We start from the raw sequence: 23,737 nt of genomic DNA, 5'->3' as shown, positions 1-23,737 counted from the left end.
GTTTACACCGCAACGTGTATGGAAGTTTTCCTCTCCACACCTGACCTAACTGAGAGTGTATTTTGTATTATTTAGCCATTGTAGACGTTTAAAAATGAGTAGAAAGCGTCCGAGTGAGGACGCGGCCAAGCCCAACACGGCGGCCAAAAAAGAAAAGATGACTGAGTTTAACGGGACTCTTTTTAAAAGCATGCTGAGGGACCCCACCACAGCCATGAAGGGTACGTATTTTGCCTAAAAGAATAAAAATTAATATATATATATATATATATTATTAATCATAAGAGCACAAACAAAGTGATGTTTTTTTGTTCCCCTCCAGGACTTGAGAGGTTCGTATCAACCGCCAAGAAGCTTCCGTCATCTGAGTTGTATGATGTGGTTGAAGGTTTCATTAAAATCTCCATGGAGTGTGCAGAAATATTCAAATTGCTGGAAGGAGAAAAACAAACTGAGAGCGAGGTGACTTTGACTCTAAATATTACCTCATGGTCCTAAAATGAACACCTAATAATCTTATCTTCGCTGTGCAGGTGGTGCTAATCTTCCAGAGTCTGGAGATGATTCTCCTGAGGACCGCCAGTGACCTGTCTCACTTCAACATGGTGGGCAACGCCATTGTGAAAAAGACAGTTTCCGGTCACATGAAGCAGATTCAAGGATGCTTGCATTCAGAAAATTACAGGTCTGTCGGTTTAACGCAACAACTGTAGTGTACATAAAGGCAGAAATAGCTTTGCTTTAGGAGATCTGTTAAGCACTCAACAAAACAATTTCCTGGTGTCCGAATAACATAATATGCTAGGGATTGTGTGTATTGCAGCCTGGAAACATGCCATACCTGTTGGGAACTTAGTGGAAATGTAGCATTAGCTACATAGCAAATCTTAATCCAATTTACCTGCCAGGTCCTAGGCGGAGAAAGTCAGCACTGGGGAGGTTATTATGTGAAACAATTGGGAAAAATTGCAAATACCTTGTTCACAGGCTTATTTCCAGAAATAGGACGCCCGCATAAGATTTTTACTGCCAAGAACCAACTATTTGTATAATAACAACTGAAAAGTCAATCCTTAAATAATATGATCCAGCGGAACCTCTGATGTTGAAGACAATCTGTCTCCTGAGTGCTGATCTACATTCAATGATATCATTTTTCCCCACACAGATTGGTTTGTCAGTGCCTGAGTCTCCTGTCTGCTGCCATATCTCAAGGGCCCGAAGCTGCCAGAGAGATCCTAAGTCACATTTATATGCACAAGTCCCTCTCTGGGCTGGCCAGGAGGAAAGATAAGAAGGTGAGAGGGCTAAAAAAAAAAAAGTTTCATAATAAGCATCTTGTACATGCAAATACACTCTCTGCCAAAAGATGACCAATTCCTTTATTTTGCCCATTGACTGACCACATTTGGGTTTGAAATCGCGAGATCAACAGTTCAGCGTTTATTGCCGGGTCTTGCTTGTTTTTCCCAACCAGACACATCTCTTGACGTTTATACTACTTGGAAGTGTAACCCACATAAAAAATATTGGTTATTGCCAAAACACGATATCGCGTATTGTATTTTAAATTATTTAAATATAAAAAAAAAAATTCACCTCTGACTCAATGTTCCATTTTTAATTTAAAAATCAAATGCATTTTTTAATGTTTCAAGATATCACATTAGTATGAATACCTTTTTGTTTTGTCACAGATAACCTAAAGCTCAGAAGTAGACTATTTGTTTTCCTTGTAATACGTTTAACTGCTTTGCATCTATTGACCTCTAGTACAGTGGACTGATTTTAGCTTGTTTTACAAATCTATCCCTTCCATTTTGCGGTATGTGGCCCTCAGTGGAAAAAGTTTTGACATCCCAAATTGACAGCAAAAACGAAATCATTAAATTGACCTCACGGTGCCACCTCACAGGAGCACATATATTATTTTTCTTCTTCCAGGGAAGACCCGACGTCCGCATGGCCTTTACCCAGTTTGCCCTCTCCTTTTTGGTGTCTGGGGACAATGCAACAGTTGGACAGATACTAGAGGTCAAAGGTAAGCATGGAGTAATAATCACCAAGCAACTTTTTTTTTTTTTTTTTTTTTTTTTTTTTAAGCATGTTGCTCACATGTTAATGTGTTTCGGCAGAGCTTCTGCCTGAGATTTTGAGTACGGGGCTGAAGGAGGACAGGATGTCCATCGTCAATCTGATCTTGTCCACGCTGAAGACCAGAGTAAGCACATGATCTTCAATTTCACCACTGTTCCGATGCCAGGTTTTTGCGAGATAAAAAATGGAGACTGAGATGAGTAATTTCACAAACCTTTTCCACTCAATGTGACCTATAACCCATACTGTCCAATCGTCAATTAGTGCATGTGGAGCATACACAAATAACCCCGCTCTCATGTTGCGATCGTTGCACACGTTCAGTACGTGCTGCTTATCAGAAGCCGTGTTTGCTTTGCTCTTCCATGTTTGTCTCTTGATGATGTTATGTGTTTTGTCCCTTTGCAGGTTGTATTAAACAAGGCCATTAGCAAAACACAAAAGGTGCGTTTTTTCACAGCAGCAGTGTTGACCAACATCGCGTCCCTGTATAAATGGAACGGGATCGTGGATGCCGCCACGGAAGCGAACGAAGTGAGTTTTTGTCTCATTTGAATTAAAACTTTGCCAAGTGTTGGTCTAAAGCAAGGGGTGTCCGAGCTTTTTCGCTCCAAGGGTCACATAGAGAAAAATCAAAGGATGCAAGGGCTTCTTAGAATTTTTATTTTAAGTACTGTGCATCAAAATCAATCAAGCAATAGCATATTGTTTATATCCTACATATATATATATATATATATATATATATATATATATATATATATATTTTTTTTTTTTTTTTTTTTTTTTTGTGGAAAAACTGCTAACAGAGCAGATTTTTAAAAGGGAAAGTTAAGATTTTACACGATTTTGGGGTGGTTGGAGACCCTGTAACCCAGCAGAGAAATATCAACCCCTGCACTACACCTCCTGGTACATTCTTAACCAAAACAGGAGCACTTGGCAGTTACTTGGGAATCATTTGTGCACTTTGTTCACAATTTGGACCTTGACAGAGCAAAAAGTGGAGGAAGCCATTTTTACTTGTAAAAATCATTTATCTTTACTCACCATGGTGTTATGAAGAGTAATGTTGTTACTAGTTAAGCTAATTAGCTTCTTTGCATGTGTAGAAAAGCTCTACAGTAAATTAAAAAAAATTTGTAGCAAATTTTTAGTTGGCCGCTTAAACATGGACGACGGGCCAAATATGACCCCCAGACCATAGTTTGGACACCACCAGTCTAAGCCAAAGGTCCCCACTTTTTTTTGTGCCACAGACCAACGCTTTTGACCTCATTTGATGTCTTTTTATTGGAAATTAATAGTCTTTTCTTATTCTTATCTTTTTGGTCTTCTTATAACTTTTCCAAAGAAGCTCCGCTGTGTCTGTTTTTTATTAATTTATTTTTTATTTTTTTACTGGTTTTTGGACTAACCTTTTACTCAGCTGATTGATGCATCAGTCCTGGTCTGTGGCCCAGTGGTTGGGGAGTAGGGTTACACAGTGTTGTGGGAATTTTTCAAAAGGTGGAAAGTGGAAACTTTCCATGGCAATTAAAAGGAATAAACCAGATTTACTAAACTAAAGTTTGCTCGCTTGTCTAAATGATATTTTCTATGTTGAAAAATGGAGGATGACTCGGAGGATGCTGGGATATCGGGGGTGCGGGAGATGGCTCACAGTTTCCTCCTAGAATTGTGTTGCTCCCGAAAGTACGGCATCAGCTTCCACGATGGGAGCTTCGGCACGGCTGGCAGGCAAGTACTCCATTTTACTATCCAATGTTAGCACAGAACACGCTGTTTGTAACGACCCCGGCTTTCTCCGCAGAGCCGGCAACATCGTGCTGCTTCAGTTCCTGGTCGGCCTGAAGCAGGCGACAGAGGACGAGCTGGTGGCCGAGCTGGTGGTCCGCACGCTCAAAGCCAGTCCGGACGTCCTCACGCGATACTTCAAGGAGACGCATTACTCTTACTCGCCCCGCCTCAAATGTGCCTGGCAGGACAATGTCAAGCTGCTCAAAAAGGTGAAAATGGATGAGGAAATGACAAAATGATCAGCACAAAATTTTTTATGCAGAAATGTGACGTAAATAGAAACTGTAAACATAGACATTAATGTCCTACAGGAAAGTAGAGTCAAAACTAAAAAGTAAAACGATACAGGAAAAAAAATGTTAATATTAAACTTGAATGAAAATAAAAGACCATTTTAATTTTTTATGATTGTTTAATTGTTGTAAAATGTGTATTTATTATATAGTGCATAGTGCATACAGTATCACATATTTTATACCGTAGACTTCTTTTTATTGTCAATTTAATTCATTTAAAAATGGGCAAAAACTAAAGCTATTGAAAGAGGCAATACAGAAATTGTTACATGTACATGCATTTAAAATTGGGAGTTGGCAAACAAAACTAAAATGGATTAATTTCTCTTTGTTGGTAAAAAAAAAAAAAAAAAAAAAAATGAAGAAAATACACTGAAATCATTTAAATTAATATACTGTTTGTTTAATGGTAAATTAATTAAAAACTATATTTTTATGTTTCCACAAATGTATTGACAATTAAAATCTAAAAATCAGTTTAATATTATGAACATTTAAATAGAAGAAATTTATTATTTTTCCTTGGTATTTTTTTTTAATCATTATTTATTTGTAATTATTATTATTATATTCTTTTGGCTATTTTATTTTTTTATCTCATCATCCAGTGTAGTTCTACACCACTCTACAATTACAATAATAAACATATTGTATGTAACTCTTGTATTAACACTCATTTGCTGCTGTCGGTTTACCTAATGAAGAGTGCTGTGCTTTTTTTTTTTTTTTGACTAATATATCCTTCCTCTAATATCACATCAGATCTATGAGGCTCAGCCGGACATCAGCGTTTTGTTCCAATCCTGTGAGCACGTTCCTCTCGCACACCTGCTCTCCATGATTACGGTGGTCTCGCTGCCCCCCGTCTGCAACAAGGCCTTCTTCACGCAGGGCCTCAATGTAAGCGTCTCCTACCACATTCTCAGTACAGTAAATAAATGTTTAAAAAACAAACAACTGAATGTTTTGTTTGGAGAAAAGAAATCCACTGATTTGTGATGTGATGGTTTTATTATTCATTGATAAGAACATTACCACTAGAGGGACCCTCAAACATTGAGAATCACTGAACTCAACCAATAATCCGCTCGTCTCCTCTCCCGATAGTTTGCCAACACAGCCGTGCAAGTCACCACTTTCAACATGATGAGCTTCATCTTGAAGAAAGCTGACAAGAACATCGAGTTCCTCCTGGACCACCGCTCAGATGCGTACACGCCGGACATGATGGCCGACCTGGTGCAGCAGTACAGAGAGATGCTTTGCAAGGTTAACGCAATAAAATGTCATTTTAACACCTTCAAATTTAGATTCCCCTGCTTTTAAAGTCCTTTTGTTTTGCTAGATTTTGCCGGATATGACGAGTGTCATCTCAAACTGGCAGTCACTCAGCAAGAAGGACAAGACGCACGGCGAAGGAAGTCAGACAAACAAGGAAGCGAGCGCAAAACGGATAGATAAAGAGGACCAAATCACTTTATTAGGTACACTTGCATAGTATGAGATCCAACAGAAAAGATGTTATATACATCTTTATATATATGTTATGTTATATACATCTACACACACACACACACACACACATATATATATATATATATATATATATTTATATATATATATATATATATATATATATATATATATATATATATATATATATATATATATATATATATATATATATAAGGTTTAACATAAACTTTTTTTTTATAAATGCCACATGTGTAAGATATGAAATGTTTTTGGAATTATGTTTCTATTTGCTTCAGGAGCTGAGATATCAAATTATTTATAATTTTGTTGAATTTCCAGGAATACTTCAGGTTTTCGGGGGTGACTCAAAAGTCACCCATGTTTTAGGAGCATGTTTTGCCAGGTGCTTTAAGCCATAATGGTCATCACAAATTCCCTGGGATTACTGCATATTATTTCTTATACTGTAATTCAGGGGTGTATATATTCCCAAAGTATGATATGAAAAATATGTCACAAAATATTGTGGCATAATTTAGGGCGTCTTTTTAAAATGTGACCTCAAAAAAGGGCTTTTAAATTCAGCTTTTTTTTGGATTTGCTGTAGCATGTTTAATAATAAACTAAAGTCCTTTCAGCTCCTGAGACACCCGAGGTCGTCCTGCTTAAAGCGCTCATCCTGCAGGCCGTTTGCCTCTACCAAAAAGTTGTGCCGCACTTGGTTACTCAGTGCAAGTTTGACTTCAGCAAGCTCCTAAAAGGTAATATGTTTTACTTTTAAGCTATTAGAGAGGCCTGTCGGAACTTCAATAATATTCTTTATTGTCTCAAGGTATTGTGTCAGAGGGAGGCGTGAATGAGGAAGTAGCTCCCGTCTTGCAGCATCAGATCCTACAGCTGGCGTTAGACCTTCCCGCGAGCAAGTTCTCGTGGTTCCGTCTGCAGGTAAGATGCTCACAGCTGTCTTACGAACACGTAATTAAATATCTCTAGGATCAAGATTTGAAATGAGTATGTTTGAAAGGGCGGTCCTGTCACACTCACTCCACCCCCGTTTCCGTAAAAGAAAAACGTCAGCAGACTAAAATTGGCTGTGAATGCTGAAAGCAGATTTCAGGAAAATCCCAAGTTTTTTTCAATGCACTCGCGTTGCCGCCGAATTTGCGATCCTCAGCGATGCTTTTTGCACGCTCTCATCTTGCCGTCGTGTGGTTGTACATTTCTCGTTCAACAGGAATCTGCCAATGACAACGAGAAGTCTGTACTCTATCTGCTCCTCAAGATGTTCGTCGGCAGCCGCTGCGACCAACTGAAGACCTCCACTCGAATGCTGGTTCTTAAAGTAAGGAGCCCAATGTACAGTATACTTGTATGTGACCTGCGAGTGGCTCGCAACCAGTCCAGGTTGTATCTCGCCTCTTGTCCTTCTCAGCTGGAATAAGACCTGGCTGCACAGTGTAGTTTTAGGCGCGGTTCAGTGTGGGGTGCACCTAAATGTTTGACACCACCTACACGGATTCTCGACCTCGAAGCTCCTCCTTCTTTGTGTGTTTCTTTCTTATTTTTATTTTTTTATTTTTTTATTTTTTTATTTGTTGAAACAATTTTGTTTGAAAAAATAAATAAATAAAAGACTAGTCCAGCTCACTTTCGACCCTAACGTGAACAAGTGTTGTCAAATATGGACAGATTAATGTTCCGATGACCCTATTTTGTCTTTATTTATTGATTTATTAGTTACATAGTTTTTGGCTTACTAGCCCCTGAAATGCTATGGGTGATGTGCTATGACACGAGTTCTGCATACATCTTCCCCACCAGATAGCACCTGGATTTTCAAAGTGGATAACCGCATGACTCTAGGAGTTATGTACTAGTACTACCCTAATGAGTGTGATGGGAAATTACCAATTTATTTTTAATGAACACATTTGTGAAAATTTTGATTCACGATTCTATTGATTTGATAGTAAAATTAGTGATGGGCTTGGTCATGGTACTACTAAATGAAAAAAAAAATAGCTCCCCATCATTAAACAAATCCACATCACTGTATCAAAAACTGTAAGTCCACTAATGTTGCTGGTCTTGTGTGGTCTTCAGGTGCTGAAGGACAGCGGCGTTTTTGAGTACACCTGGTCTGAACTGGAACTCTGGCTGGACCAGCTGGACCGAGTAGAGCCCGGCCAACAAGAGACTGTCATCCAGTTCTTGGAGAGAGTGAGCGAGTGTATCTACGTGACCTCGGAGAATGCTGGTGATGTCGATATTGGGAATAAACAATCTATTTCTTCTTTGGAGGTGTTCGTCAAGATCGTGTGCCATTCGCACGTATACACAGATAAAGTCGCCAGCCTGGTGCAGGAGGCGGCATACCAGCAGTCCAACCTGAGTAGCCAGGAGGGAGATGCGGCCAGTGTCTGCGTGTCTCACATTGACGGTAAGCCTCTTAAATGTCTTATGTGTGATGCCTTTTCACTCAAAGGTGGGTACGGGATAGGGACAGAGCCGTAATATTAATTCGCAATTGAACTGGTTGACACCCATCTCTTTTTTTTTTTTTCTTTTTTTTTTTTTTTAATTACCCTAGATGCCACATGATGGTGGCAAAGCACTTCAAATAGAGACTGGTATTCCTTTTTTGGTCGGTAACACACAGATAAAGAATAAACAGCAAGCCATCACCACCATGCACCTACAATGTACACCGTCATGAACCCATTACATAAACGACTATATTCAGTAGTAAAAATTATTCAACACGAACAACATCACTATAATTCAACACTATAATTTTAAGTTATTAAACTCCCCTTTTGGCATCTGAAGACAATAAAGGATCGAGAACAAATAGACTATATAGGTAGCTGCATCAGGAGACAAATAAAAAGTTAAGCTAACTGTTAGTCTCGTAACTATAGTAAATTGAGGTTGCAAACTCTTTAATGTGGTCAATGACTTGTGAGACACATTACAGTGATCCCCGCTCATCATGTTAGTTACGTTCCACACCACCCACAATTGGTGAACATATGCTATATAGAGCGACCATTACAAAACATAAAGAAATCTGAAAATAAACTCACTTTTAAAAAAGTAAATGCATGTGTAAATCGGACATTTTCACTTAGATGTGTTCTCACTTTTTTTTTTGTCAGCAGTTTAAGTCCAACAATCAGGGGTTTGCTGTGACTTTGATCACAAGGGAACGCAAACAGTACTGTACTCAAATCATTTGGGTGCAATCTCAGTCTCTCTGTCCGTCGCCAGATGTTCTGGACATGCTGGACGTCATCATGGAGGGCAGCGAAGGCGACGCGGAGGAGTTGGGGCCACCTCTGAGTGAGGAGCTTGTCGTTCAGACGTTTCCCTTCAGCGTGGCCGTCCCTGCCGCTCTGGAGGCCCGTAACAAACTTGCTCCAGGCAAAGGTTACCACACGTACTCCCTTTTTTTTTTTTTAATTATTGTGATTTCCATCCTGTCGACTGCTCAGCATTCTCAGCCAATCCTTTTATTGTTTTCTCAGAAGATGGCAAGAATAGATTTACGTTGAATTGTTTTGGGGGTTTTTTTCTTCTAAATTTTCCAGAATTTTTCCACATTTCGAGATTTCGAATAAGAATGTGTGTGTGTATGTTACCTCCTGTAGTGGCTGTGTTTGAGTACCTGTCGACCGTGTTAAGTCACATCCTGCACAGCCAGCGTGACCCGCTCCCGCTCTGCATGGGTCTGCTGCAGTACGACAAAGAGCTGATGTCCTCCGAAGTTTCTGCACACACCTCCATTGTGCAGCTTCACCACTATTACTCCAAGTGGCTACCGCAGCAATGTCAAGTAGAGCTGGTCAGTTTGCCCTTAAGTATTTTATGTTCCAAATTATAGGTCCTATGTTAAATATACATTTGAGGTTTTTTTTTTTGTCCTACCCGGGGAAGTTTTTGCATAACTGTTGTTTCTTGATAACCGTCTGGGACAGGTTTGACAGTTAGATTTCCAGATGGTCATAAACCTGATTTTTTTTTTTTTTTTAAAGTCCCCATTATTGTTTATTCAATGTGTAAAACATATTGACGATTTAAGACAAAAATAGCATGAGTGTAGCATCAAGTACATTTTTCTTCTCCTTACAGTTTAAATCATCAGAATATCAGCCAGACAAAACGTCACCGCCATCCTTCACTGCTCTAATGAAGGCTGCATACCTAGACGGCCTGAGTTCTGTGCTGACCGACACCTTCAGGACAAAGGTGGAGGTCGCCATAGGTTCCATGTCGGTTGCTGACCATACACTTTGCATCAAGCAGATTTTACTCTACATCAAATCGGCAGTGGACAACTTTGGCACGGTAAGAGAGCTAAAAAAAAACCCAAACAAAAACACGTAGTTACACTCATTCGCATTCATTTTGATTCTCTTCTGCTCAGTTTCCAAAAAACACTGGCTCCACCGTGTTGAAGAGCTTAGTGCAAATACTCCAAGATTTGGTGTTCAAGCTGCAAGGATGGCAGATGACTTCGCACCCTCAACCTAAAGTACAGACTAACCAAGATGGATCAGAGCTCTTCCTGGAGATGAACCAGTCGTCCACTGCGGAGGCAGACAAAGAGCAGGTCATGAACAAAACACGATGGATTAAGTAGAACTTTTGTTTAGACCTAAACCAGAGACTGGTGGAAAGTGCTTGTATCTAACTGTGTAACGTTTAACACAACAAGTTTGTGTCATTCAGTTGAAGTTAGCGGTTGTCACTTGATTTCTGTCACCTGGAAGTGCCCCGGTGCCTATTTTGACTGTAGCTAACGGTTTCCTTCTGTGTGTGTGTTTTCTTTTAGATGCTTCTCTCAGCCCTGAGCTCCATCTTCAAGCATCCCTGTGTAGAGCAGTGGTATCTGTCTCTGGAAGCGGCCACCCCGCCGCCCCCTCACTCTTTGAGGACCTTCCAACTGAAGCACATGTGCGCTCAGCTGAGCGACGACATCACCACCCTGTTGACGATGAGTGCCCCGACCCTGCGTGAGCTGGGTCACACGGAGCTTATCGCGCCCTACGCTGGTGCTATCGAGAAAGCCGTGCACAGGGAGCTGCAGGAGACCAGATCCAAGACTCCCAAGGAGCAGTCCAGACCTTTCCATGCCCTCATGTCCTTGCACAGCTACATGGACCCTTCCAAAGTGAGAGATGTGGTGTCCGCCTTGCTGCTCCTCCCGCAGGAGAGGCTCGTTACTACACAAGGTCAGCTGAGTGTTTACGGCCAGGCCACGCTGCAGATTCTCACCGAGAATCAGGACCGGGACGACGGCCTCTTCTTGTCGCAGACTCACCTGGGCGGCCTAGGCACGCTTCTGCTGTCCTGCTCCAGCCCGACACTGGAGACCCTCCTGCTCCAGACGCTGTCCCGCGAGCCCGGAAGTGCCCGGCTGGTCCGCATTGACGTGCTGCAGGAATGCCTCCGCCGTCCTCTCGGTGACTCTCTGGCTATCGCAGACCTGCTGGTGAGCAACTGCTCCACACAGCGCCTCTGCTTTGAGAGATGGTGCCTGCAGTCGGATAACATCAAGATGATGACCAACATGATGGACAGCTTCCTCCCGCTCATCAGTGCGTACTTGCTGGTGGCGGGGAGAGAGGATCCAGCCACGCCCAAAGACGGTCTGTATTAAAACCTGTGGCACATTAGCGTGCACTGAGAGATTGTGTGCCTCTGGAAATGAGACAATTTAATTTAACAGGCTGGAAAATGATTATGTATCTACTACAACAAATAATGTGTCTTTGTCCAGCCTTTTTTTTTTTTTTTTTGTGTCACAGGCTGTTATTTCAAAGCAATGTAAATCGAGATCTGATCCAGATTGTGCATGTAATAATGTAAAATCTCTGTCGAATACAATTTGAGTGACGTTTGCCAAGTTGGATTCAGATCTGATCCAGATTGTAAATTTGGCATGATAGCAATAATGTTCTGATCGTTAACCCAATCCAATTTGAGTTCAATTTGTGAATCCGCAGTCAAAAGCCATAGTATGAAACCAAGTAGAATCCAGATCTTATCATATTCTCATTATCTTCAAATCAAGTATTGTAGGTAAGGTTTAAATTAATATGTGAACAAATTCCACATTTGTCGCAATGCTAATTTAAAATGAGAAAATCATGTTACTTTATCTAATTAATTTAGTATAATTTGAAGAAAAAAATATATGCAAGACCAGAAATGAATTTAGTCCAGATCTGATAAAAAATGTGTATTTGTCAACAATGTTTGACATGGAAAGAAGAAAAAAAATCCCAATTAAAATTTTTGTTTAGATTTTCTGAATCTCGTCCAATTAAAAAAATAAAATAAAATAAAATTGGAGTCTGGTCCAAATCTAATTCAGATTGGGGATTTTGAAGTAATGTAAATGTGAAGTGGTGTTTATATCTGATAAATCATCTTATACTTTATTGGGCTCATATATTACTGAACTTTGATATATTTTTGCAGTCCAACAAGATGTTTTAAATGCCATGAAGGAGAATCTCCTGTCCAAGTTGATCCAGCGTGCGCTCAGCGACGTGGCAGAAGCCGCGACCGTGGTTGAAACACTGGCAGCTCTCATCAAGCTCTCTGCTGACATCAGCGACATCGGGGACTTGATGAAAAACCTGCCGGATGCCCTGCAGAGGACGGACAGTTTTGAAAGGTCAATTTTACCACAACGTTTACAAACCATCGGCTCAGAACATGTCAAATTTTAGGCTGCTTTTTCCCTGTCAGGTGGCAGCTGGTGGACGTCATCACGGAGAAGCTGACTGACTTTCCCGAAGAAGAAGGAACGTGGAGGAAGCGCGTCACCACATCCGCCCTCAAGTGTCTGATCGCGTCTTTCGGTCAGGTCAATGATCCGGCCACAAGCACTTCTACTCAAGAGCACAGCGTTTTGGGAAGACTGCAGACACTCATCGTAGGTTAACAAACAAACACTCGCAAGCACATTTTGAATCGGAGTATTTTTCATTTTTTTCTATTTTCAGTTGAATGTAATTTAACGTTGTAGTTTCTCTGTGCAGATATCAAGTGACGACATCGCTGCAGCCGACTGGAACGCTTTTGTGAGGATTGGACTGAAGTGAGTGAGTCATCATGACTTATTCTCCGATTTCTTTATAATGAATCACGAATTACTATGTGCTCGTCTGCAGGTGCCGCTACAGAGACGAGCATTTCCTCAAGACCCTGCGGAGCCTTTTGGAAGCGATGTACCATCCCAGCGACATCCCAAATGGTCTGATCCCTTTAGCCACCCTCCACATGATGACCAGCAGCCACTCCTTATTCCTGCCCACCATGTTAGACTGTGACGATGACGATCCGAGCAGGAGTCAGGCTAAAGGTACGTGAATACCTCAAGATGAACGGGAAACTCAAATCCTGATTGGTTGGTTTTTCAAGGATTGGTTGGCCTTTTTGTTTATTGCTCTTCAGAAGCCTTGGTGTCACTCCTTCTCAGTCTGCTGAGGAAGTGTCCAGCAGTGTGCAACATGAATCATTTCTTAGTACTTTTGGGAGCATACGGAGCCACGCTCAGTAATACAGGTAATATCAAACGAGGTTAGTTCAGATATGACTCAAATGGCGCATTTGAAAAATAATATTTGTGGGTGAAAACCACCCACTTTCTAGTTAAAGAACAAATGTCAGCTTTTCACTATCAAACTTGGCACCAAAAGACAATTTGTGGTCTGAAACTTCAGCTTTTCTAGAATACAACAAATTGCGTTGCTGGTTGTCCAATCATTCTTTTTTTTTTCCCACTGTACCTCGTCTCCTTCAAACAGATCAGACAATACTGCTGCTCCTTCAGGAATACGAAAAAAATCACATAAGTCTTCTCAAATTTCAGTGAGTAGAATTTTATTTCTTTGTCATCTCACTAATTGCTCGTACATTGCTCACACTTGGGGGAATTCTCGCCACAGATCCATTATTTGGGGTCCGGCAGCTTTGGAGCACCACAAAACCAGGAAGAGCTTGGGATCGTCTCTGTGGAAGCAGACCCACTCGGATGACATCTTGGCCTTGCTCAACGCCGACAAAATGCTCCGAACTATTGCGCGCTTTCCGCAGAGCCGCAGGATTATCCCGCAGGTGTGCTTTAGGAATTTGTTGTATCGTTAATGGCACTCTTTTCATTTAAAAAAAAATAAATGTTTAAGCCACCACTAGGAGTTTTAGGTGGTACTTGTAAAATAGTTGAGGAGCGCCATCGCCGGCAGGTGCCTTTTTTATTTATTTATTTATTTATTCATTCTATTTATTTTTTTGCAGTGGACGGAGAAAGGTCTTGAGGAGCTCTGGTTTCAAAATGAGCTGAAAAAAAGAAGTAAAAAAAAAAAAAGTAGTAGTATGACTTATGTACACACATACTGCATTTGCACATACACGTGACTGAATACTAGTAGTACTTAATAGATAGTGTGGGAAAAAAAGTTGGTTCAAGTTCATCAAAAGCACATTTTCATTGCTGTTGGCATTTTAGGCATAAGCAAAGCAAATATTATTGGTGTAAAAGTCACTGTTGCCATAATATAAATCTGTGAACAAAAAGCTTGTTTTCCTTAGTTTTTGGTTCAAAATGGATGAATGGAATAAGATGACAACCTTTTTTTTTTTTTTTTTTTTTTTTTTTTTTTTTTTTTTTTTTTGTGGCGGAAGCAGAGTCAAAGTCTTATGAAACACAATATTCTGTGAGCCTTGAAAGATCCGTCAGACAGCTTGAAATTGGCTGACTGTTACAGTTTTTTTTTTTTTTTTTAAATGGCTGACTCCATCTGTTTTATCAAGAACAGAACTATATACGGCTCTGATCAAGAAGGATTAACAGCGCCATCTGCTGGATGTATTGTGGAAAATGGCTTCCCTTGTGTCAAAAAAATAATTTTTTGGACGATTTACAGGCAGATAAAGTGCAACTGTTCGACATCAAAGCTGAGAAGGACCTCAGCGGTTTGTACGACCCTTGCTTCCTCCTTCCTCTCTTCAGCGCCATTCTTCGACCAGGTGAATGAATTTCACTCTTGCTTCTATCGCCGCTCGTCTTTCCCGTTCACCGTCCGTCGCGTGTCTCGTGGCAGAGGCTGTGGTGGACTGCTTCAAGTTCGTCTCCACCCACGCCCTCGGGCTGACCTTGGCGGCTCTGAGCAGTTACGACGCCAAGGTGCGAGCGGCGGCGTACCACGTGCTGACCTGCTTCTACCAGCACCTGGAGGCCGCCCGTTTCAGAGAGAAGAGACAGGTGAACAAACAAAAAATAATAATAATAATTACCAGTAATCTCAAAAGTAATAAAAATAAATAAATAAAAAATACAAGCACTCATTGAATTCTGCTGACAACAGCTGCTGTACTTGCTGGACATGGTGAAGAATGGAGTTCAAAAGCAGAATCAGCGGCTTCCCTTTGTCTTGACCACGTATATAAGCAAAGTGTCTCAGCAGATGCTCAGACCTGGTGAGTGACCTTAAAAAGTCCTGTTTTCAAGCATGCAAATGAATATTTTTGGGCCGATAATTTTAGAGAAAGACCTCTACATCCCAATAAAGTGGCATGAAATTAATACAGTGATTTTCAATTTTTTTTTTTTTTTTTTTTTTTATTTATTTATTTTTTTTTTTGAAACGCCCAATCCCACCCAATTATTTTTTTGGTAATCTACTAAGGTTGAACGTGATGTATTGAGTCAAGTCAAGGGATATAACTATTCATTATGTATTATCTTCATATGCATTATGCATTGTTTGGGAATTTATTCTATTAAAAATGTCGAGCATTACTTTCGCTTTCTTTTTTTTTAAAAGTACAGTATATACAATGTATAAGGGCTTAAAACTCAGAACAATATTAACAGTGTACTTATGGTTAGCATGTTTTGTTTTATTTTCCATTGTTTAATTTTATGCTAAGATGTATTGTTAAATAAGAACAACTTATTAGTATATTAACGTGAGAAGTATCGGAAAGTTCTTCCGACTCCTTTTGAACATGTATATTATTTATGACGCTATTGACGAATTATTTTCTTTCTTCCTTCACATTGTTTCTTTATTTTTACTTAAACTTGTATTTTTTATAGGTACATGTAATGTCTGTTTATATGTTCAATAAACCAAACAAAAAAACCCCCCCACAAAATTAGCTGATGCTAAATGGTTAGCAATTTGCGATTAGCATTAGCGCGCTAACTATTCAGTAAACTAACACTAACCACAATTTTAGTTCCAACATACATCATTATATCTACATGAGTTGACTTGACTGGATATAGCTATTAATTTTTATCGTTTGTGTATGAGCATCATTAAACGGCAACAAAATTTGCCTATGCTAAATGTTAGCAATCGCGATTAGCATTAGCACGTGAGCGATTACCACTTAACAAACTCTAACCACCATTGTGATATTAGAGTTCACAAAATTGAGCCCAGCTCGCCTGCAGATGTGTTTTTACTAACAGGTAAAAGATTTCCTTGTGGTGGGTTAATTGTCAGCCTTTACTGGCCATGCATGTCTGTGTTTGTTTATTTTTCCCTTCTGTGTTGCTTCTTTGGCTCAGAGGACTACATGTACGTGGTTCTAAATCGCTTCCTGCTGTCTCATCAAAGTTTGGATATGAGGAAGGTTCCCGAGTTCTTTAAGCTCTTTTACAGCTTCGACCTGGAGGTAAAGTGCCCGGCTAAACTGCATAAAGACCCAAACAAAACCTGCTTATGTCTACAACCTACAACCTTGACATGCTTATTTTGGTTTGTGGGTCATTGGAAGGACTGACTGACTTTTTGTTTCTTTCGAAGCACAAGACAGAACGTGAGTGGATCCTGAGCGTGCTGGAGGAAGGAATAAGTGACGGACACTGCTACGACGTATGCAACCAGCAAGGCATCTTCCACAGCCTCCTTGGCTTTGGCAGCATCCCTTTGTGTGACGAACACGCTCAGGTTGTTGACTCAAGCCCGCACTTGGCATACAGTCTTCCATTGTACTGCTGGCCATCAAATTCAATGTTGAGGTGAAAAAAAGTGACAGACTTTGTCCACCAGGCGCAGATCATCAGGGTGTTGTGTCGGGCGGCACGTGTAACCAGAGCAGCGTACGACCTGAGCAAGAGCTGCGGCCTTTTGACGTGGATTATACAGATGGTTGAAAAAAGGTGCCGCGTCATGGCACGCTCATGCGTGGTCCATTCCTTATTTCCGTCTTCAAACCAATCAATTTGAAAATAAGGGGAAAAAATGGTCGAGAGAGAGTATTTTGAATCTTATGGAAAAAAAGTAGTCTCATAATGAAATTGTGTTTTTTAAGTTTGGTTTTGGTATCGGATTATGAATTCTAATTTACAAGAGTTTGATACGATTTGATTAGATTCAATTCAATCCAATATAAATGAATATGCATACGGTATTGTTATGGAACGTTACTTATTCTTAAATTTCAAACACATGATTTAAAAACTCCACAAACATTAAATTCCAACTTAATTTATGCGAAGGCTGTAACTGGTCAAATGGTGTTTCATTTCATTAATTCAATAATTGGTAAATATAAATATAAATTAAAAATATTCGGAATTGTCTTGAAGTGCAACAGGTCAGTTATTTTGTAAATGTAAGAAAATACTTTGAAATTCCTGTGAACAGTAATTTTGAAGAAAACAGCAAGATACAAAAAACAAAATGTATTCTGTCATGACTTTATAGGAAAAAGACATATTAAAATAATCAATTAATGGTTTTATTAATTCATGTTGGGCTATGAAAAGGAAAATCGATTTCATTAATCGTTTTTTTTTTTTAAACCCAGCACTAAAACTGAGGCATAATTTATTGTCTATCAGCCAACCAATAGTCCATAAACATGATCATAGCCTAAAATTGAAGTATGAAGAATCCGTCTCATTTTTGTATTGTTAGATTAAAAACATGGCTGTAAATATGGAGCCAAGGTCACTTATTTGGGCTTTAATTGCCATTTTTAAAAGGGAAAAAAATGATACACGGATTCCCAGCCCAGAATTATTCCTTCAATGTGTTTACGGGATGCTTACGATTTTCTTTTTCACCCTTAGGAACCTCGGACAACATTTGCTCGGCCCCATCATAGATCTGCTCCACGTGTTGTGGTTCACAAACCTTGGAAAGAAGGAGAAGCCCATCAGCACAGGGGACACGTCCACATTGGAACAACAGACAGCCAAATGCCTCCCACTCACGCTCATCAACGAATTCCTATGCGTGGCTTTAACCATCAGCCGCCGCTTGAGGTAAACATCGCGCTTACGCGGGAGGCGCCTCTCGGTCAAGGATGCTGACGCTTGCCTTTGCGTAAGGTTGGGCGTGAAGGCCGCCCAGCTCGGCGCTTTCCTGCGCACCCTCTCGTCCGTCCTCGAGCATCGGACGAGCGCTCTCGCCGCCAGCGAACGGGCCGAGCGAATGACGCTGCCAGCTCAGCCTCTGTCCTCCACTCGGGCTCTCGCGCTGCTGCTGTGCTGGAGCGCCCTGGCTGGCCATGCGGCGCTCCTGGGCCAGATACAGGCCTTGTGTGAAAAGCACAAAGTCAAGGAACTGTTGGGTGAGTGCACTTTATTGGAAGACTAATGACAACTTTGGCAAATGTTCATGAAAATGCAATCAGGCAACAAGGAAAATAAAACTGAATATAATAAATGAATGGTTTATTTCGGCACCACACATAATAGGGATATAATGATATCCAAACATCACGATACAATATTACGATATGAAGGTCATAATACGATAATTATCACAATATTGTGGGGGCGTTGGCGATATTTAAAAAAGATCACAATATTGTAAAAAAAAGAGAGTTTAAAAAAAAAAAACCACAATATTGTGTGTTTTATATTATTTATTTTATAATATTGAGGCACTTACTTGGTAATGGAAGCACACATTGATCGCTTTACAAGCAAATTAGGTTCCCCTTCATCTGACAATTAGCATAGATTTTAAACATAAAAGGCCAAAACATCCCTAATGAAAATTAAATTGCACTAATAAACTAGCCACTAGAGGGTGCTAGAACTGCACAAATGGAAATCAACCTGACTTTTTTTTTTTTTTTTTAACAGATTTGTTCCTTTTAAATATTGTGAACATGACGACGACGATATTGTGGCAATTTTAATATCACGATATCACGATATTGCCCTTATCGTTACAGCCCGAATACATAACACAGAAAAAACACAAAGATTTTTTTGACCAAATCAATTAACAGTCGATACAGGAATAGGTTGAAGCACCAGGCTTATTATTGCTTATAGGTGGATTTGGTATTTCATTGTTTACCATCAATGTCCTCTTTCATTAATACAGGAGGTTCCGTGAGGGACAAGACCCGGGTTAAAGGCTCCCAGGCCCGCACTCAAAAGGAGAACCTGTCAGGCGACACTGAGACAGAAGAACGACAGCAAAGTCTCCTAACCGAGTGCAGATCATATCTCGGCAGCATCTTTATGCACTGGCGACCCGCGTTTGTCCCCCGTGAACCACAACGCGCCGAGACTCCCAGTCTGCTGGCCGTGGAAACGGCCAACCTGCTCACCAGGTGGACCCTCAGGTGGCTGGTGGAGAACGCATACGACGGCGAACGCTCGAAGAGCTTCGTGCGCTGGCTGGACGAGAGCCTGATGGCGCACCAGGAGATTGTGGACGCGCTGCTGCGTGATCCCGCCCCCAAGGCGGACCTGCTTCGTCTCTACCATCGCGCGTGCCAGACGCCCGCGGGCGAAACGTTCCGCTTGTTCACTCGCGTCATGGCGCGCTTGCTGGAGAGGCGGGGACAACTTCCGGAGATGCATCGAGCGGTCATGTCGGCTTGTCGGCCGGAAGATACCCAAGATGAGTCGAAATGCGGTAAGACTTCTCGTTGTGCTCAGTTGAATCAGGGGTGTGTTTAATTATTCAAGAGCTTGAAATGCCATTTATATTTTTTTATTTCTTTATTTTTTTCATGATTAACATTGCAGCTAGCTTGATCCTCAGTCAGAACTTGCATCAAACCCTCCTGCACACTCTCACATGTGAAACACGTACTTATACGTCATTGGGTATTGAATGAGTTCTCATTTAACCCCATTTCAATCAATATTTATTAGGGCCAGATCAACCTGGATTTTTGTTTGAGGCCGATGCATATTCATACTCATTCAAACTCAAAAACATAAAAACACGTTTTAATACTTGGCACTCCCAAAAACGTATTTTTATGTTTTGTTTTGTTTTTTACGTTTTTTATTTATTTATTTATTTTTTTATGCTAGAGCATAAAGAAGGCTTTGGTACAGCTTATGACATGGAGAGGTTGCCTAAAGCAATGGTAATTATTTAGAAAAATGGCCAACAGGTGGCAGCAGAGTATCAGATATCAACCAAGGCCATGTTGCAAAAAGCTCTTTTTGCTAGTGTTTTCAATACGTTTGTGAATAATGATGAAACTGGGCAAAAAAAAAACAAAAAAAAAATTGTTTGTGTGGTGTGGTTGTATATATTTATTGTATTGTGTAAAAAAAATGAAAATCTGCCAAAAAATTAAATCAGCTGGCTGATTAATAAGTTGGACACGAACATTTAGGCTATGTATGAGGATTGATATGTAGTGGTTGATATGTAAATGCCACACCGAAAAGTGGCTCAACTAATTTTTTGTTAATATTTCAAACTTTAAAATTGGTCAGTTTGACCAACAGCACCACTGATGCACGTTTTCTTCATGTTCCCTTTCCTAGAAGCGGGCCTGTCTCTGCTGTCTTTGTACGTCCAGCAGGTGTGGACCGGCGCCGATTCGCCGCAACTCTTCCTGTCTCACATCGCCATGGTGACCACAGGCGGGCGTAAGCAGACGAAAGGTCATCAATCGGCCATCAGAGCCGTCTGTCGGGACTTTGTAGCCATGAAGACGTGAGCGCGACGGAGTATCTATCGTGTTAAAATGTGACCAAAACAATCTACGTTCGTACGCTTGGAAAAGGTTGTTTATTTTCTTCTTTTATTCAGTAATTATTCATGTAGGTTCATATTAAACTGGATGATGTGTTTCTCCTTTGGCTTCTGCGTCTGCGTCTCCTGCAACGACACGAGACAAATCTGCGTTTTTATGCATTTGATAATTATTGTACCGTCTGTTTGCAGGTGATAGGGACGAGCCCCGCCCCTTCAATTTAAATTCAAACACAAACAGTAGCAGCGCATGTGACAATAGGCATATATTCTTTATATTATTGCATGCTAGTTGCTACAGTCTTCTTCAGTTTTATAATCAAATGTAGTATATCTATGCTGCCCCCTGGTGGCCAAGGCGCACACACCAGGAGTAGCACAATCACCACAATGTCAACAAAACATGAAATCATGATGTAGAAACGCTTTAATTCTTCACATTAATGTTAAATTTTGATGACCATATTATAGTTTTTGTTTTTGTTTTTTTTAACATTTAAAAAAATATATATGGAATTTTTTAGGTAGCTGAAACAGATTGTTGTTTCCATTGATTTTAATTGGGAAAGATGATCTTTTTTTTTTTTTTTCCCACAAGAGATAGTACTAAAATACACCCTAACAAGATCCGTTTGAGAATCTAACAGCTAAATTTCTCAGTCCTGCAGCACATAGAGATTAAGTTTTTTTTTTTTTTTTTTTTTTTTTTCAGAAAATAGCCAAGGATATGTTCCCTAAAACAATCTGCAAATATGCGAGAGTTCGATGTCTTGATTAAAAATGTGAGTTTCTAATGAACTGGCACTCACCATGGCAAGCGCCCGCTGCCTGACATGAGGTTCAACGAGAGGAAGAGGACCCCGACAAAGGCGGCCAGAGTGACCCAAAATGCAATAACGATAGAGTCTGGGAAAAAAAAGAAGGCCACGTGAGGAGGACGGAGGAAAATACATAATCAAGCAAATGGACTCACATTTGTTGTGTTTCAGCTTGCTTTCGTCCACAACCACTGGATCCACGTAGCCATAATAATATTCCCATCCAATGAAAGCCACACTGGTCGAGTTGGGCATCCTAAGTCTTGTTCGGGAGTACGTTTTGGAAGGAATGAACCCGAGCCGTGTTGTCCCAACAAAAAGTTGTCCTTGGCTCTTTGAAAAATAGGCGGGGTCCTGTTACCTTGGGTATGTTTACCTTGTTTGTGTTTCATTTAAAAAAAACAAAAAACAAAACATGAAATTGTTTTACTGGTATATTTTTACTGTGCAGAGTGGGTCAAAATGCACTTATTACATTTATATTTTTTCATCCACTTTCATCCATCTACCCTTTTTGGTCATGCATCTTTACATTCTTCTTTCGGTTTAATCCTGCTTCTTTATCTTCCTTCCATCAGGACGAAACTGTCCAATTATTCAAGGTACCTGTAAAAATATAAATAAAAAGAAGGGGGCGGTGAGGGCCTTGTTGTTGCAGTAGAATAGGGGTGTCCAAACTGTTACATTTGAGGGCCACATACAGAAAAATGGAAGGATGCAATGGTTGCTTTTAAAAATTTTTAATCCCTCCAGCCAACCATAATTTATTAAATGTACTGAGATCAATCAAGCAAGCAACAATATATTGTCTATATTTTATTGTTCTTAAAAAAAAAAAAAGTATCTAAGGCAAATAGGATTTATCAGATTTTGGGGTGGCCTCTGCCCTGTATCCTTTTAGACTAGATCCACCCCGGCACGGGATAGCAACCATATCCCATCTCTACATCCAGAACCAAAACAATAAGTTACAGTAGATGACCATTTCCCAAAAATTTACTTGAGGATCAATATGTTCACTATTTGAACCTTGACACAGAGTACAGAATGGAAACAACTTTTTGCTTCTGAAATTAAATTACACCACAGTGTTTTGAAATAAAATCTTATTTTAGCCATAAATAATTTTTCTGTGCTATTGCATATCTTTTTTTTTTTTTTTTTTTTTAATTTCACATCCATCTCACTCTGCAAAATGTCGCCGCCCACTAAAAAATGTATGGTGAGCCAATGAAAATGTGACTTTATTTATTTTTTAAACGTTGCGAAGTTGGCACAGAATACTGACAGCAATTACAATACGCAGGAATATTTTACAGTTACTAAATAAACTCCAGTGAATTTTACACTCCAACCTCACGATGACAACAGCAGTCCAACTTCGCCTTGTTGCACACAACAAAGGAAGTCAAAGAAGAAGCGAGTGTGACGTCAGACGCGTGTCAGCAGCACGTATTTCGGGGCGTTATGAAGCTAAAGCTAAAACACGCCAAGCTAACTATGTAATCCTTGAAGAACCAGTTTCTCGGTTTTCTTTCGCTTAGTTACGTTTGTTTTATCTTCGTCGACATACATGGTTACGAGTAACAAGAATTAAAAAAAAAAAAAACGTATTCTTAACCGTGTCCGTTAACGCCAAATAAAGAAGAATGGAAGCGGTGAACGCGTTCAACATGGAGGTAAAGTTTGCTTGCGTTACGATTCTAGCTGGTCCAAAGGGCGACTGTGGCTAACGGGCAGCTATTGCTAATTCTGTCTTGAGTGTCGATGGGCAACATGGAAAATGTGCTTCTTCAATGTGCTGTGGGTTTTCTTGTAAATCGTCGACTGATTGGAATAGTTAGCGCCTGTACGTGCCAGTCCGTGAAGCAAGAAAGGCCTTTCGGGTTCTGTGCTAACTAAACTACTAACTAACCGCTAATCCAGGTCGCACGCAGGCCACGTGATGAAATGTCGTTTGACTATTATAACAACCTCTGCCTGTTTTGTACGCAAAAGTAATAATATACAGCGCGTCGTTTGTTTTCACCGTGGCGTGTAAAGGAAGCGTTTGTATTGCGTTGTATTGTGTAAATATCAGACATGCCCGCGGGTTCGGGATTGTGAATATTTGTGGCCTGATGAGCTTTAAAGAATATTTCTAAAGTCTAGGGCGTTCAAATTCCATGCAATTGAATTTTTATTGAGTATTATTTTGTTGCAAATCATATGAACAATCTGAAATTTCTCAACACAAATGGGTGCAACCATGAAA

General features: G+C 40.2%; 3 protein-coding genes across 10 annotated transcripts in view; 2 read left to right on the top strand and 1 right to left on the bottom strand.

Moving 5' to 3' along the window:
* On the top strand, nt 1-20,772 carry urb1 (URB1 ribosome biogenesis homolog). Its single transcript, XM_077540687.1, has 39 exons — nt 1-221; nt 323-462; nt 534-685; nt 1,169-1,298; nt 1,945-2,041; nt 2,136-2,221; nt 2,506-2,631; nt 3,713-3,837; nt 3,911-4,106; nt 4,956-5,093; nt 5,301-5,462; nt 5,539-5,677; nt 6,308-6,430; nt 6,502-6,614; nt 6,904-7,011; nt 7,773-7,889; nt 7,971-8,109; nt 8,940-9,098; nt 9,320-9,513; nt 9,801-10,016; nt 10,096-10,281; nt 10,504-11,320; nt 12,156-12,354; nt 12,429-12,615; nt 12,722-12,780; nt 12,854-13,044; nt 13,137-13,247; nt 13,490-13,553; nt 13,631-13,799; nt 14,609-14,711; nt 14,786-14,946; nt 15,050-15,161; nt 16,264-16,370; nt 16,502-16,645; nt 16,748-16,857; nt 17,773-17,967; nt 18,034-18,275; nt 19,043-19,582; nt 20,455-20,772. The coding sequence occupies exons 1-39, from the start codon at nt 95-97 to the stop codon at nt 20,628-20,630; spliced, it is 6,660 nt and encodes a 2,219-aa protein (XP_077396813.1). The 5' UTR covers nt 1-94; the 3' UTR covers nt 20,631-20,772.
* mrap (melanocortin 2 receptor accessory protein) lies at nt 20,501-23,536 on the bottom strand. 7 transcript variants are annotated; one of them, XM_077540693.1, is made up of 5 exons: nt 22,839-23,536; nt 21,993-22,089; nt 21,639-21,859; nt 21,475-21,571; nt 20,501-20,791 (listed from the first exon to the last, which is right to left on the bottom strand). In XM_077540693.1, exons 3-5 carry the CDS (start codon nt 21,736-21,738, stop codon nt 20,740-20,742), a joined length of 249 nt encoding a protein of 82 aa, XP_077396819.1. In that variant the 5' UTR covers nt 21,739-21,859; nt 21,993-22,089; nt 22,839-23,536; the 3' UTR covers nt 20,501-20,739. The 7 variants fall into 7 exon arrangements, with proteins under 7 accessions (XP_077396819.1, XP_077396820.1, XP_077396821.1 ...); XM_077540694.1 differs by having other exon boundaries at nt 23,399-23,464; XM_077540695.1 differs by lacking the exon at nt 22,839-23,536 and adding an exon at nt 22,185-22,641.
* LOC144033017 (SR-related and CTD-associated factor 4-like) overlaps nt 22,877-23,737 on the top strand; it is a 24,064-nt gene continuing 23,203 nt past the window's right edge. Inside the window, exon 1 of one of the 2 annotated variants that reach the window (XM_077540688.1) lies at nt 22,877-23,162. In XM_077540688.1, the coding sequence (XP_077396814.1) occupies nt 23,133-23,162 (30 nt within the window). In that variant the 5' untranslated portion in view covers nt 22,877-23,132. The remainder of the gene's footprint in view (nt 23,163-23,737) is intronic. The other variant, XR_013287849.1, reaches the window with a different exon arrangement.

Source organism: Festucalex cinctus, chromosome 13 (assembly GCF_051991245.1).
Source record: "Festucalex cinctus isolate MCC-2025b chromosome 13, RoL_Fcin_1.0, whole genome shotgun sequence".
Taxonomy (NCBI): domain Eukaryota; kingdom Metazoa; phylum Chordata; class Actinopteri; order Syngnathiformes; family Syngnathidae; genus Festucalex; species Festucalex cinctus.
This window is presented reverse-complemented; position numbering and strand designations above follow the sequence as displayed.